The sequence below is a fragment of the Petromyzon marinus genome, unplaced genomic scaffold (genome assembly GCF_048934315.1).
Source record: "Petromyzon marinus isolate PM22_M1 ecotype Great Lakes invasive population unplaced genomic scaffold, UKy_Petmar_22M1.pri1.0 PM_Scaffold_95, whole genome shotgun sequence".
Lineage (NCBI taxonomy): Eukaryota > Metazoa > Chordata > Hyperoartia > Petromyzontiformes > Petromyzontidae > Petromyzon > Petromyzon marinus.
The window spans coordinates 146,080-161,093 of record NW_027423705.1 but is presented as its reverse complement, the minus strand read 5'-3'; the positions used below and the strand labels follow the sequence as shown (position 1 = coordinate 161,093).

The window sequence follows — 15,014 nt, the reverse complement described above, 5'->3', positions numbered from 1 at the left end:
CTCCCCCCCCGTGGTTTATCTCGTCTCTGATTGGCTCCTCCCCCCTGTGGTTTATCTCGTCTCTGATTGGCTGCTCCCCCCCTGTGCTTTATCTCGTCCCTGATTGACTCCTCCCCCCCGTGGTTTATCTCGTCTCTGATTGGCTCCTCCCCCCTGTGGTTTATCTCGTCTCTGATTGGCTGCTCCCCCCCTGTGCTTTATCTCGTCCCTGATTGACTCCTCCCCCCCGTGGTTTATCTCGTCTCCGATTGGCTCCTCCCCCCCGTGGTTTATCTCATCTCTGATTGGCTCCTCCCCCCCGTGGTTTATCTCGTCCCTGATTGGCTGCTCCCCCCCCCGTGGTTTATCTCGTCTCTGATTGGCTGCTCCCCCCCTGTGGGTTATCTCGTCTCTGATTGACTCCTCCCCCCCTGTGGTTTATCTCGTCTCTGATTGGCTCCTCCCCCCTGTGGTTTATCTCGTCCCTGATTGGCTGCTCCCCCCCGTGGTTTATCTCGTCCCTGATTGGCTCCTCCCCCCCCGTGGTTTATCTCGTCCCTGATTGGCTCCTCCCCCCCTGTGGGTTATCTCGTCCCTGATTGACTCCTCCCCCCCCGTGGTTTATCTCGTCCCTGATTGGCTGCTCCCCCCCGTGGTTTATCTCGTCTCTGATTGACTCCTCCCCCCTGTGGTTTATCTCGTCTCTGATTGGCTCCTCCCCCCCTGTGGGGTTATCTCGTCCCTGATTGACTCCTCCCCCCCCGTGGTTTATCTCGTCTCTGATTGGCTGCTCCCCCCCCCCCGTGGTTTATCTCGTCCCTGATTGACTCCTCCCCCCCGTGGTTTATCTCGTCCCTGATTGGCTCCTCCCCCCCCGTGGTTTATCTCGTCCCTGATTGACTCCTCCCCCCCCGTGGTTTATCTCGTCCCTGATTGGCTCCTCCCCCCCCGTGGTTTATCTCGTCCCTGATTGGCTCCTCCCCCCCTGTGGTTTATCTCGTCTCTGATTGGCTGCTCCCCCCTGTGGGTTATCTCGTCCCTGATTGGCTCCTCCCCCCCTGTGGTTTATCTCGTCTCTGATTGGCTGCTCCCCCCCTGTGGTTTATCTCGTCTCTGATTGGCTGCTCCCCCCGTGGTTTATCTCGTCTGTGATTGGCTGCTCCCCCCCTGTGGTTTATCTCGTCTGTGATTGGCTGCTCCCCCCCGTGGTTTATCTCGTCTCTGATTGGCTGCTCCCCCCCTGTGGTTTATCTCGTCCCTGATTGACTCCTCCCCCCCCGTGGTTTATCTTGTCTCTGATTGGCTCCTCCCCCCCTGTGGTTTATCTCGTCTCTGATTGGCTGCTCCCCCCCCGTGGTTTATCTCGTCCCTGATTGGCTCCTCCCCCCCTGTGGTTTATCTCGTCTCTGATTGGCTGCTCCCCCCCGTGTTTATCTCGTCCCTGATTGACTCCTCCCCCCCCGTGGTTTATCTCGTCTCTGATTGGCTGCTCCCCCCCCCGTGGTTTATCTCGTCCCTGATTGACTCCTCCCCCCCCGTGGTTTATCTCGTCCCTGATTGACTCCTCCCCCCCCCTGTGGTTTATCTCGTCTCTGATTGGCTGCTCCCCCCTGTGGTTTATCTCGTCCCTGATTGACTCCTCCCCCCCCCGTGGGTTATCTCGTCCCTGATTGACTCCTCCCCCCTGTGGTTTATCTCGTTTCTGATTGGCTCCTCCCCCCCGTGGTTTATCTCGTCCCTGATTGACTCCTCCCCCCCCGTGGTTTATCTCGTTTCTGATTGGCTCCTCCCCCCCAGTGGTTTATCTCGTCCCTGATTGACTCCTCCCCCCCTGTGGTTTATCTCGTCTCTGATTGGCTGCTCCCCCCCCGTGGTTTATCTCGTCTCTGATTGGCTGCTCCCCCCCCGTGGTTTATCTCGTCCCTGATTGACTCCTCCCCCCCCCGTGGTTTATCTCGTCTCTGATTGGCTGCTCCCCCCCTGTGGTTTATCTCGTCCCTGATTGACTCCTCCCCCCCCGTGGTTTATCTTGTCTCTGATTGGCTCCTCCCCCCCTGTGGTTTATCTCGTCTCTGTGGCTGCTCCCCCCCCCCGTGGTTTATCTCGTCTCTGATTGGCTGCTCCCCCCCTGTGGTTTATCTCGTCTCTGATTGGCTCCTCCCCCCCTGTGGTTTATCTCGTCTCTGATTGGCTCCTCCCCCCCTGTGGTTTATCTCGTCTCTGATTGGCTGCTCCCCCCCTGTGGTTTATCTCGTCCCTGATTGACTCCTCCCCCCCCCCCGTGGTTTATCTCGTCCCTGATTGACTCCTCCCCCCCCGTGGTTTATCTCGTCTCTGATTGGCTGCTCCCCCCCCGTGGTTTATCTCGTCCCTGATTGACTCCTCCCCCCTGTGGTTTATCTCGTTTCTGATTGGCTCCTCCCCCCCCCGTGGGTTATCTCGTCCCTGATTGACTCCTCCCCCCTGTGGTTTATCTCGTTTCTGATTGGCTCCTCCCCCCCCCGTGGTTTATCTCGTCCCTGATTGACTCCTCCCCCCCCCCCGTGGTTTATCTCGTCCCTGATTGACTCCTCCCCCCCCGTGGTTTATCTCGTCTCTGATTGGCTGCTCCCCCCCCGTGGTTTATCTCGTCCCTGATTGACTCCTCCCCCCTGTGGTTTATCTCGTTTCTGATTGGCTCCTCCCCCCCCGTGGGTTATCTCGTCCCTGATTGACTCCTCCCCCCTGTGGTTTATCTCGTTTCTGATTGGCTCCTCCCCCCCCCGTGGTTTATCTCGTCCCTGATTGACTCCTCCCCTCTGTGGTTTATCTCGTTTCTGATTGGCTGCACCCCCCCGTGGTTTATCTCGTCCCTGATTGACTCCTCCCCCCCTGTGGTTTATCTCGTCTGTGATTGGCTGCTCCCCCGGAAGGACCCCTGGGCGGCGCTGTCGGTGTCGGGCGTCTTCCTCAGGTGCCCGCTCAGCGGCGCCCTCGTCCACAGGGAGGACAAAGAGCGCCACCTCAAGGAGACCGTCTTGGGGGTGGGTGGGGGCGGGGGGGTAGGGGGTGGTGGGTGGGGGCGGGGGGGTAGGGGGGGGTGGGTGGGGGCGGGGGGGGTGGGGGGGTGGGTGGGGGCGGGGGGGTAGGGGGGGGTGGGTGGGGGCGGGGGGGGGCAGGGGGTGGGGGAGTGAGGGTCTGTGTGTGTGTGTGTCTGTGTGTGTGTCTGTGTGTGTGTGTCACTGTGTGTGTGTCTGTGTGTGTGTGACTTTGTGTGTGTGTGTCTGTGTGTGTGTGTCTGTGTGTGTGTCTGTGTGTGTGTGTCACTGTGTGTGTGTCTGTGTGTGTGTGACTTTGTGTGTGTGTGTCTGTGTGTATGTGTATGTGTGTCACTGTGTGTGTGTCACTGTGTGTGACTTTGTGTGTGTGTGTCTGTGTGTATGTGTGTGTGTGTCACTGTGTGTGTGTCACTGTGTGTGACTGTGTGTGTGTCTGTGTGTATGTGTGTGTCTGTGTGTATGTGTGTGTGTGTGTCACTGTGTGTGTGTGACTGTGTGTGTGTGTCACTGTGTGTGTGTCACTGTGTGTGTGTCTGTGTGTGTGACTGTGTGTGTGTGTGTGTCTGTGTGTATGTGTGTGTGTGTGTCACTGTGTGTGTCACTGTGTGTGTGTCACTGTGTGTGACTGTGTGTGTGTCACTGTGTGTGTGACTGTGTGTGTGTGTGTGTCACTGTGTGTGTCACTGTGTGTGTGTGACTGTGTGTGTGTGTCACTGTGTGTGTGTCACTGTGTCTGTGTGGGTGTGACTGTGTGTGTGTGTCACTGTGTGTGTCACTGTGTGTGTGTGTCACTGTGTGTGTGTCTGTGTGTGTCTGTGTGTGTGTGTCACTGTGTGTGTGTCACTGTGTGTCACTGTGTGTGTGTGTCTGTGTGTATGTGTGTGTGTGTGTCACTGTGTGTGTCACTGTGTGTGTGTCACTGTGTGTGACTGTGTGTGTGTCACTGTGTGTGTGACTGTGTGTGTGTGTGTGTGTGTCACTGTGTGTGTCACTGTGTGTGTGTGACTGTGTGTGTGTGTCACTGTGTCTGTGTGGGTGTGACTGTGTGTGTGTGTCACTGTGTGTGTGTCACTGTGTGTGTCACTGTGTGTGTGTGTCACTGTGTGTGTGTCTGTGTGTGTCTGTGTGTGTGTGTCACTGTGTGTGTGTCACTGTGTGTCACTGTGTGTGTGTGTCACTGTGTGTGTCACTGTGTGTGTGTGTCACTGTGTGTGACTATGTGTGTGTGTGTCACTGTGTGTGTCACTGTGTGTGTCACTGTGTGTGTGTGTCACTGTGTGTGTGTGTGTCACTGTGTGTGTGTGTGTCACTGTGTGTGTGTGTGTGTCTGTGTGTGTGTCACTGTGTGTGTCACTGTGTGTGTGTGTGTGTCACTGTGTGTGTGTGTCACTGTGTGTGTGTGTCACTGTGTGTGTGTGTCACTGTGTGTGTGTGTGTCACTGTGTGTGTTACTGTGTGTGTGTGTCACTGTGTGTGTGTGTGTCACTGTGTGTGACTATGTGTGTGTGTGTCACTGTGTGTGTCACTGTGTGTGTCACTGTGTGTGTGTCACTGTGTGTTACTGTGTGTGTGTGTGTCACTGTGTGTGTGTGTGTGTCACTGTGTGTGTGTCTGTGTGTGTGACTGTGTGTGTGTGTGTCTGTGTGTGTCTGTGTGTATGTGTGTGTGTGTCACTGTGTGTGTGTCTGTGTGTGTGACTGTGTGTGTGTGTGTCTGTGTGTATGTGTGTGTGTGTGTCACTGTGTGTGTCACTGTGTGTGTGTCACTGTGTGTGACTGTGTGTGTGTCACTGTGTGTGTGACTGTGTGTGTGTGTGTGTCACTGTGTGTGTCACTGTGTGTGTGTGACTGTGTGTGTGTGTCTGTGTGTGTGTGTCACTGTGTGTGTGTCTGTGTGTGTGACTGTGTGTGTGTGTGTGTCTGTGTGTATGTGTGTGTGTGTGTCACTGTGTGTGTCACTGTGTGTGTGTCACTGTGTGTGACTGTGTGTGTGTCACTGTGTGTGTGACTGTGTGTGTGTGTGTGTGTCACTGTGTGTGTCACTGTGTGTGTGTGACTGTGTGTGTGTGTCACTGTGTGTGTGTCACTGTGTCTGTGTGGGTGTGACTGTGTGTGTGTGTCACTGTGTGTGTGTGTCACTGTGTGTGTCACTGTGTGTGTGTGTCACTGTGTGTGTGTCTGTGTGTGTCTGTGTGTGTGTGTCACTGTGTGTGTGTCACTGTGTGTCACTGTGTGTGTGTGTGTCTGTGTGTATGTGTGTGTGTGTGTCACTGTGTGTGTCACTGTGTGTGTGTCACTGTGTGTGACTGTGTGTGTGTCACTGTGTGTGTGACTGTGTGTGTGTGTGTGTCACTGTGTGTGTCACTGTGTGTGTGTGACTGTGTGTGTGTGTCACTGTGTGTGTGTCACTGTGTCTGTGTGGGTGTGACTGTGTGTGTGTGTCACTGTGTGTGTGTGTCACTGTGTGTGTCACTGTGTGTGTGTGTCACTGTGTGTGTGTCTGTGTGTGTCTGTGTGTGTGTGTCACTGTGTGTGTGTCACTGTGTGTCACTGTGTGTGTGTCACTGTGTGTGTCACTGTGTGTGTGTGTCACTGTGTGTGACTATGTGTGTGTGTGTCACTGTGTGTGTCACTGTGTGTGTCACTGTGTGTGTGTGTCACTGTGTGTGTGTGTGTCACTGTGTGTGTGTGTGTCACTGTGTGTGTGTGTGTGTCTGTGTGTGTGTCACTGTGTGTGTCACTGTGTGTGTGTGTGTCACTGTGTGTGTGTGTCACTGTGTGTGTGTGTCACTGTGTGTGTGTGTCACTGTGTGTGTTACTGTGTGTGTGTGTCACTGTGTGTGTGTGTGTCACTGTGTGGGACTATGTGTGTGTGTGTCACTGTGTGTGTCACTGTGTGTGTCACTGTGTGTGTGTCACTGTGTGTTACTGTGTGTGTGTGTGTGTCACTGTGTGTGTGTGTGTGTCACTGTGTGTGTGTATGTGTGTGTGACTGTGTGTGTGTGTGTCACTGTGTGTGTCACTGTGTGTGTGTGTCACTGTGTGTGTGTCACTGTGTGTGTGTCACTGTGTGTGTGTGTGTCACTGTGTGTGTGTCTGTGTGTGTCACTGTGTGTGTCACTGTGTGTCACTGTGTGTGTGTGTCACTGTGTGTGTGTATGTGTGTGTGACTGTGTGTGTGTGTGTGTCACTGTGTGTGTCACTGTGTGTGTCACTGTGTGTGTGTGTCACTGTGTGTGTGTGTCACCGGCAAAACAACCCCCTACCTCCTCGCGGTGCCGGACGGGCAACTCTGTCGTGGACAGTGCTGTGGGGGGAGTTCCAATTTTGATTGGCTCCTCCCCTCATGGCATATGTGTCCACCACAGGGGCTAAACGGGGGCTCTGGACGGGTGCGAGGGGCTGGTAACCCCTCCACCTTCAATTAATTACCACAAAACCACGAATTAAAGTTGTAACAACTAAGCTTGTGCCGGAGGCCCCGGGGGGCCAGGCGTCTATGACGTCTCCTGGCCAAACCCCAATTGGCGGAGCCAGGAGATTGAATACCTACCCTCGGGGCTACTCCAGAAACAACGAAAAGCCACTACGGGTGGCCACGTGGAATGTTCGAACGCTCACTGCAGAGGAGAGGCTGCCACTCCTCTGTCGGGAGCTGGACCGGTACCGCCTGGATCTATGCGGCATTCAGGAGGTCCGGTGGACCGGCTCTGGCTCCTGCCACCATGAGGGGTGGACAGTCCTCTACTCGGGGCAGCAGACTGCCAAACAACAGGGTGTGGGTCTTCTTTTGAACAAAAGAATGAAGGGGGCGTGGGAGCGTGGCGGTGAGGTGTGGGAAGCTGTAAGCCCCAGGCTACTTTGGGCTCGCCTTCCCATCAACCGGAGGCGAGGAATGGTGGTCGTGGTTACTTATGCCCCCACCGAAGATGAACATCCGTGGAGGGATGCAGGCAAAGCCGATGAGTCAGATGCCTTCTATGACCTCCTGTCACAGGTGCTGGCTAAAGTGGCCCCTCGGGATAGAGTCATCATGTTGGGTGACTTCAATGCCCGAGTTGGTCATGATACTGGCACCTGGTCTGGAGTGATTGGAGGGCATGGGCCAGATCAGCTCAATAACAATGGTAGGAGGCTGCTAGATTTTTGTGCAGCCCATGGGCTTGTAATTACCAACACGCTGTTCCGGCATCGGCGCATCCACACAACATCATGGATGCATGCCGGGTCCAAGCAAGAACATCTGCTGGACTACATAGTGACGGACCAGCGAATGCGAGCCCATGTCCTTGACACCAGGACCTACCGTGGAGCTGATCTGCCCTCTGACCATCGACTAGTCATCTGTAAGATGCGCCTGCCATTCTTCCACTCCGGTGGTGGGTGTACACCCAGGACCCCATTCCAACCTAAAGTGGCCTGGTCTCAGTTATCTGATGAAAGTTGCAAGCGAGAATTTCATCATCGCTTGCGGCTGGGATTGGCATCGTCCCCGACTCCTCCTGATGTCGAGGGTAAATGGGCGAGGTTTAGGACTGTGACTCATGCAGCTGCAATGGCTGCTTTGGGTACGCGGTCCAGACCTCCCCAGACACCCTGGATGACAGAGGAGTTGTTCAGGATGGTTGAGAAAAAGCGACAGGCCCACTGTCATCGGCTACAGAATCCCACGTCAGAGAATGAGGAGGCTTACCGCAGCCTTCGCTCGGAGGTTCGGAGAGCCGTGAGGCGCTGCAAGGATGGGTGGTGGTCGCGGGTTGCTGAGGAGATGGAGTCTGCCTCAGTGGCCCGTGATCACAAATCGCTATTTAACTCCATCAAAAAAGTAACCTGCAGCGCCACACCTATTACCATCATTAGGGGAAAAAACGGTGATCCAATTTCCGACCCCCAGGAACAGGTTCGCAGATTTGCTGAGCATTTCTGTGAGGTCCTGGGGGAGGGAAAATCCCACAGCCAGGAAAACATCGTGGCACAAAGTGAGGATGACCCTGCTGAGGCTGCGGTGCCTCAAATATTGGATGAAGTCATCCCCTGTGAGTGGCTGGCTGAGGTGCCATCTGCTGAGGAAGTATTGAAGGCGATCCGGAGTCTGAGACCAGGAAAGGCAGCGGGCAGAGATGATCTCCCAAGCGAAATGCTGAGGGAGGGTGGCGTTTGTGCACAGACTGCCCTATATGACATCATAACAACAGTCTGGACCACTGGACGGGTTCCGCAGGATTGGAAGGATGCCCTGGTGGTCCCCCTTTTTAAGAAGGGGGACCGCACAGACTGTAACAACTACAGGGGCATCTCACTCCTCAGTGTGCCGGGAAAGGTCCTGGCAAGGATTATTCAGCATCGCCTTGCCAGGCACGCTGAGGAGAGGCTTGCGGAGCCCCAATGCGGTTTCAGGAAAGGGCGGTCCTGCACAGATGCCATATTTTCTGTCCGTCTGCTACAGCAGAGGTGTAGGGAATTCCAACAAGACCTACATCTCTGCTTTATTGACCTGGTCAAGGCCTATGATACCATCAGTAGGCCTGGGCTCTGGGTCGTTCTTCGTGCTTTTGGAGTACCTGACCCTCTGCTCACGATCATTAAGGACCTTCATGATGGTGAGCGGGCCCGGGTAAAACTACGTGGCCGGGAGTCAGAGCCATTCCCTGTACACCTTGGGGTGCGACAGGGATGTCCTCTGGCTCCCACATTATTTAACATCTATTTTGACCACGTAGTTCGTGAAGCCTTCAATAGCTGTACCGGGGGAATCTCCATATGGTACAGATATAATGGGAGGCTAATCGATGCCCGGGTGCGGTCAAGGGATGGCTCCCTATTGCTCAACCACGTTATGTATGCTGATGACTTGGTAATAGCTGCTCAGTCAGAGGAGGAGTTGGAGACGCTGCTGCTGAGACTGGAGCGTGCCACTAAGAGGTGGGGCCTTACCATCAGCCCCACCAAAACTAAGCACCTGCCTGGGTATTTTGTACCATCGGACACTCCACCCCCACAACTCCCAATCGGTGATGGGGCAGTTGTGGAGAGAGTGGAGAGTTTCCCATACCTGGGCAGTGTGCTTATGACTGGCTCCAGTTTAACAGCAGAGGTCTCACTCCGAATCAGTCGAGCGGCAATATCTTTTCATCGGTTGCGTAACGCTGTGTGGAAGCTACCTGGTCTGTCGCTCCGCACTAAGCTTCAGGTCTTCTCGGCCACGGTCATTCCCTCCCTTCTCTACGCTTGCGAAACGTGGACCCCCCTAATGGAACATCTTCGCCGGTTAGAAACATTTAGGCTGGCCTGCCTACGATCCATCCTGGGTTTAACCAGACTGGATTGTGTGAGGAGCTCACAAATCCTTGAAAGATCTGGGCAGGGTCCCATCGGTGAGCTCCTCCGGCAGGCAAGGCTGCGATGGCTGGGTCATGTAGCCCGCATGCCCAGCCACCGCATGCCGAAACAGCTTTTGTTTGGCCGGATTGAGGGGGCTAAGCGGGCGCGGCACGGGCTAGAGAAGAGATGGAGTGATGTGGTACAGGAGGACGTGGAGCTGAGTGGACTTGCCGATGACTGGTACCAGCGGTGTCAAGATCGGCCTCTGTGGAGGAGGCTCGTGAAGGATGCTACTGGGCAGTTGGAGGCAGTCGCCCTCCAACAACAACGGAGGGCGGAGGAGCGACGCTCACAACAGCGAGCGGAGCGCCGGGTGGCTAAAGCACAGCAGGTTGGCACAGTAGGGGGCACAGGTGGTGCATCAGCCAGTCATCTCAGTCAGTCGACCCGTGGCACCTGGGTCTGCCCCGTGACCTCCTGCCAGCGGGCGTTCGACACTTCACGTGGCCTCACGGTGCACATAGCCTGGCACAAGCGTCGTGGTGACGTCACCGCCACTTAGTGGCGAATGGCGGTTGTTGTTGTTGTTGTTGTTGTTGTGTGTCACTGTGTGTGTGTGTGTCACTGTGTGTGTGTGTCACTGTGTGTGTGTCTGTGTGTGTCACTGTGTGTGTGTGTCTGTGTGTCTCTGTGTGTGTGTGTCTGTCTGTGTGTGTGACTATATGTGTGTCTGTGTGTGACTGTGTGTGTGTGTCTGTGTGTGTGTGTCTGTGTGTGTGTGTGTCTGTGTGTGTGTGTCTGTGTGTGTGTGTGTGTGTCTGTCTGTGTGTGTCTATGTATGTGTGTGACTGTGTGTGTCTGACTGTGTGTGTGTGTCTGACTGTGTGTGTGTGTCACTGTGTGTGTCTGTGTGTGTGTGTCTGTGTATGTCTCTGTGTGTGTGTGTCACTGTGTCTGTGTGTGTCACTGTGTGTGTGTCACTGTGTGTGTCACTGTGTGTGTCACTGTGTGTGTGTGTCACTGTGTGTGTGTGTCACTGTGTGTGTCACTGTGTGTGTGTCACTGTGTGTGTGTGTCACTGTGTGTGTGTCACTGTGTGTGTGTGTCTGTGTGTGTGTGTGTCTGTGTGTGTGTGTGTCACTGTGTGTGTGTGTGTGTCACTGTGTGTGTGTCACTGTGTGTGTGTGTCTGTGTGTCACTGTGTGTGTGTCACTGTGTGTGTGTGTGTCTGTGTGTGTGTGTCTGTCTGTGTGTGTGTGTGTCACTGTGTGTGTGTGTGTCACTGTGTGTGTGTCTCTGTGTGTGTGTCTGTGTGTGTGTGTCACTGTGTGTGTGTCGTGTGTGTGTGTCACTGTGTGTGTGTGTGTCTGTGTGTGTGTCTGTGTGTGTGCGTCACTGTGTGTGTGTGTGTGTCTGTGTGTGTGTGTCACTGTGTATGTGTGTGTCACTGTGTATGTGTGTCTATGGGTGTGTGTGTCACTGTGTATGTGTGTGTGTCACTGTGTATGTGTGTCTATGGGTGTGTATGTCACTGTGTGTGTGTGTGTGTGTCTGTGTGTGTCTGTGTGTGTCTGTGTCACTGTGTGTGTGTCTGTGTGTGTCACTGTGTGTGTGTGTCACTGTGTGTGTGTGTCACTGTGTGTGTGTGTCACTGTGTGTGTGTCACTGTGTGTGTGTGTGTCACTGTGTGTGTGTGTCACTGTGTGTGTCACTGTGTGTGTGTCACTGTGTGTGTCACTGTGTGTGTGTCACTGTGTGTATGTGTGTCACTGTGTGTATGTGTGTGTGTCACTGTGTGTGTGTCACTGTGTGTGTCACTGTGTGTGTGTCACTGTGTGTGTGTCACTGTGTGTGTGTCACTGTGTGTGTGTGTCTGTGTGTGTGTCACTGTGTGTGTGTGTCACTGTGTGTGTCACTGTGTGTGTCACTGTGTGTGTGTCACTGTGTGTGTGTGTGTGTCACTGTGTGTATGTGTGTCACTGTGTGTATGTGTGTGTGTCACTGTGTGTATGTGTGTGTGTCACTGTGTGTGTGTGTCACTGTGTGTGTCACTGTGTGTGTGTCACTGTGTGTGTGTCACTGTGTGTGTCACTGTGTGTGTGTGTCACTGTGTGTGTGTGTCACTGTGTGTGTGTCACTGTGTGTGTCACTGTGTGTGTCACTGTGTGTGTGTGTCTGTGTGTGTGTGTCACTGTGTGTGTGTGTCTGTGTGTGTGTGTCACTGTGCGTGTGTCACTGTGCGTGTGTCACTGTGTGTGTGTGTCACTGTGTGTGTGTGTCACTGTGTGTGTGTCACTGTGTGTGTGTCACTGTGTGTGCGTCACTGTGTGTGTGTGTCTGTGTGTGTGTGTCACTGTGTGTGTGTCACTGTGTGTGTCACTGTGTGTGTGTGTCACTGTGTGTGTCACTGTGTGTGTCACTGTGTGTGCGTGTCACTGTGTGTGTGTGTCACTGTGTGTGTGTGTGTCACTGTGTGTGTGTGTGTCACTGTGTCTGTGTGTGTCACTGTGTGTGACTGTGTGTGTGTGTCACTGTGTGTGTCACTGTGTGTGTGTGTCACTGTGTGTGTGTGTCACTGTGTGTGTCACTGTGTGTGCGTGTCACTGTGTGTGCGTGTCACTGTGTGTGTGTGTCACTGTGTGTGTGTGTCACTGTGTGTGTGTGTCTGTGTGTGTGTGTGACTGTGTGTGACTGTGTGTGTGTGTGTGTCACTGTGTGTCACTGTGTGTGTGTCACTGTGTGTGTGTGTGTCACTGTGTGTGTCACTGTGTGTGTGTGTCACTGTGTGTGGTGTCACTGTGTGTGCGTGTCACTGTGTGTGTGTCACTGTGTGTGTGTCACTGTGTGTGTCACTGTGTGTGTGTGTCACTGTGTGTGTGTGTCACTGTGTGTGTGTGTGTCACTGTGTGTGTCACTGTGTGTGTGTGTCACTGTGTGTGTGTCACTGTGTGTGTCACTGTGTGTGTGTGTGTCTGTGTGTGACTATGTGTCTGTGTGTGTGTGTGTCACTGTGTGTGTGTGTGACTGTGTGTGTGTCACTGTGTGTGTGTGTCACTGTGTGTGTCACTGTGTGTGTGTCACTGTGTGTGTCATTGTGTGTGTCACTGTGTGTGTGACTGTGTGTGACTGTGTGTGTGTGTCACTGTGTGTGTCACTGTGTGTCTGTGTGTTTGTGTGTGTGTGATAGTGTAGTAGTGGTTAGCGCGCTGCACTATGAACCTGGCGACCCGAGTTCGATTCCCGCTCACGGCCAGCACCAGTGACGATTATCTGAACCGGTCCCGGGCCTCCCCTAGGTCGACTCAGCCTCAAATGAGTACCTGGTGTAGCGGTGTGTAAACATCGCCACTAGGGAGACAAAGGCGGTCGGGCGTGGTGCTGGCCACCCACCCCCTCGTGTACCGTTCCGGCCTTCATAGGTGCTCGCTAACAGCACTTGCCCCTACAGTCTGTTAAAGCTATACGGGGGATCTTTGTACGTGTGTCACTGTGTGTGTCTGTGTGTGTGACTGTGTCTGTGTGTGTGACTGTGTGTGTATGTGTCACTGTGTGTGTCTGTGTGTGTGACTGTGTGTGTATGTGTCACTGTGTGTGTCTGTGTGTGTGACTGTGTCTGTGTGTGTGACTGTGTGTGTGTGTGTCACTGTGTGTATGTGTCACTGTGTGTGTCTGTGTGTGTGACTGTGTGTGTATGTGTCACTGTGTGTGTCTGTGTGTGTGACTGTGTCTGTGTGTGTGACTGTGTGTGTGTGTGTCACTGTGTGTATGTGTCACTGTGTGTGTTTGTGTGTGTGACTGTGTGTGTATGTGTCACTGTGTGTGTCTGTGTGTGTGACTGTGTGTGTATGTGTGACTGTGTGTGTCTGTGTGTGTGTAGGTGCCTCTCGCTACTAACAGCACTTGCCCCTACAGTCTGTCAAGGCTACACGGGGGATCTTTGTCTTTGTGTCTGTGCACGTGTGTGTGTGTGAGTGTCTGTGTGTGTGAGTGTCTGTGTGTGTCTGTGTGTGTGTAGGTGGTGCTCGCTACTAACAGCACTTGCCCCTACAGTCTGTCAAGGCTATACGGGGGATCTTTGTCTTTGTGTCTGTGCACGTGTGTGTGTGACTGTGTCTGTATGTGTGACTGTGTGTGTCTGTGTGTGTGTAGGTGCCTCTCGCTACTAACAGCACTTGCCCCTACAGTCTGTCAAGGCTATACGGGGGGATCTTTGTCTTTGTCTCTCCCCAGATGTTCTCCGAGGACCCAGTGCAGGCGTCTCTCTTGATGCTCTTCACCTTCAACAGAGACAAGGGGAAAGTTCGCCTCGCTGTGGACACTCTCACTAGGTAAGACGCGGTGGTGATGATGGTGGTGGTGGTAGTGGTGGTGGTGATGGTGGTGATGGTGGTGATGATGGTGGTGGTGGTGGTGGTGGTGATGGTGGTAGTGGTGGTGGTGGGGGTGGTGGTGGGGGTGGTGGTGGGGGTGGTGGTGGTGGTGGTAGTGGTGGTGGTGGGGGTGGTGGTGGTGGTGGTGGTGGGGGTGATGGTGATGGTGGTGGTGGTGGGGGTGATGGTGGTGGTGATGGTGGTGGTGATGGTGGTGGTGGTGGTGATGGTGGTGGTGATGGTGGTGGTGGTGGTGGTGGTGATGGTGGTGATGGTGGTGATGGTGGTGGTGATGGTGGTGGTGATGATGGTGGTGATGGTGGTGATGGTGGTGGTGGTGGTGATGGTGGTGGTGGTGGGGGTGGTGGTGATGGTGGTGATGGTGGTGGTGGTGGTGATGGTGGTGGTGATGGTGGTGATGGTGGTGGTGATGGTGATGGTGGTGATGGTGGTGGTGATGGTGGGGGTGGTGGTGATGGTGGTGATGGTGGTGGTGATGGTGGGGGTGGTGGTGATGATGGTGATGGTGGTGGTGATGGTGGTGGTGGTGGTGATGGTGGTGATGGTGGTGGTGATGGTGGTGATGTTAATACTCAAAGTGATGGTGATGTTGGTTGATGTTGTTGCAGATATTTGGACAACATCATCATGAACCCGGACGAAGAGAAATTCAAGAAATCCGGCTTGGGAATAAAGTTTACAAGGTGACAACTCACTCCACCTCGTCAACATCATCATCAACATCATCACAACATCAACATCATCATCATCAACATCATCATCATCAACAACATAAACAACATCATCATCAACATCATCACAACATTCTCATCATCATCAACAACATCATCAACATCATCATCAACATCATCACAACATTATCATCATCATCAACATCATCAACATCATCATCATCAACAACATAAACAACATCATCATCAACATCATCACAACATTCTCATCATCATCAACAACATCATCATCATCATCATCACACATCATCACAACATTATCATCATCATCAACAACATCAACATCATCATCATCATCAACAACATCAACAACAACATCATCAACATCATCATCAACATCATCACAACATTATCATCATCATCCACAACATCAACATCATCATCATCAACAACATAACAACATCATCATCATCAACAACATCACAACATTATCATCATCATCAACAACATCAACATCATCATCATCACCAACAACATCATCAACAACATCAACATCATCATCATCATCATCAACAACATCAACAACAACATCATCAACATCATCATCAACATCAT

The 15,014-nt window shown here is 53.3% G+C and overlaps 1 protein-coding gene across 2 annotated transcripts in view; it reads left to right on the top strand.

Moving 5' to 3' along the window:
* Positions 1–14,490, top strand: part of LOC116937777 (uncharacterized) — a 41,385-nt gene extending 26,895 nt beyond the window's left edge. The window contains exons 5-7 of one of the 2 annotated variants that reach the window (XM_076064978.1): positions 2,892–3,002; positions 13,568–13,665; positions 14,337–14,490. In XM_076064978.1, coding sequence (XP_075921093.1) covers positions 2,892–3,002; positions 13,568–13,665; positions 14,337–14,415 — 288 coding nt within the window. In that variant the 3' untranslated portion in view covers positions 14,416–14,490. The remainder of the gene's footprint in view (positions 1–2,891; positions 3,003–13,567; positions 13,666–14,336) is intronic. The other variant, XM_076064977.1, reaches the window with a different exon arrangement.
* Positions 14,491–15,014: the final 524 nt, after the last annotated feature.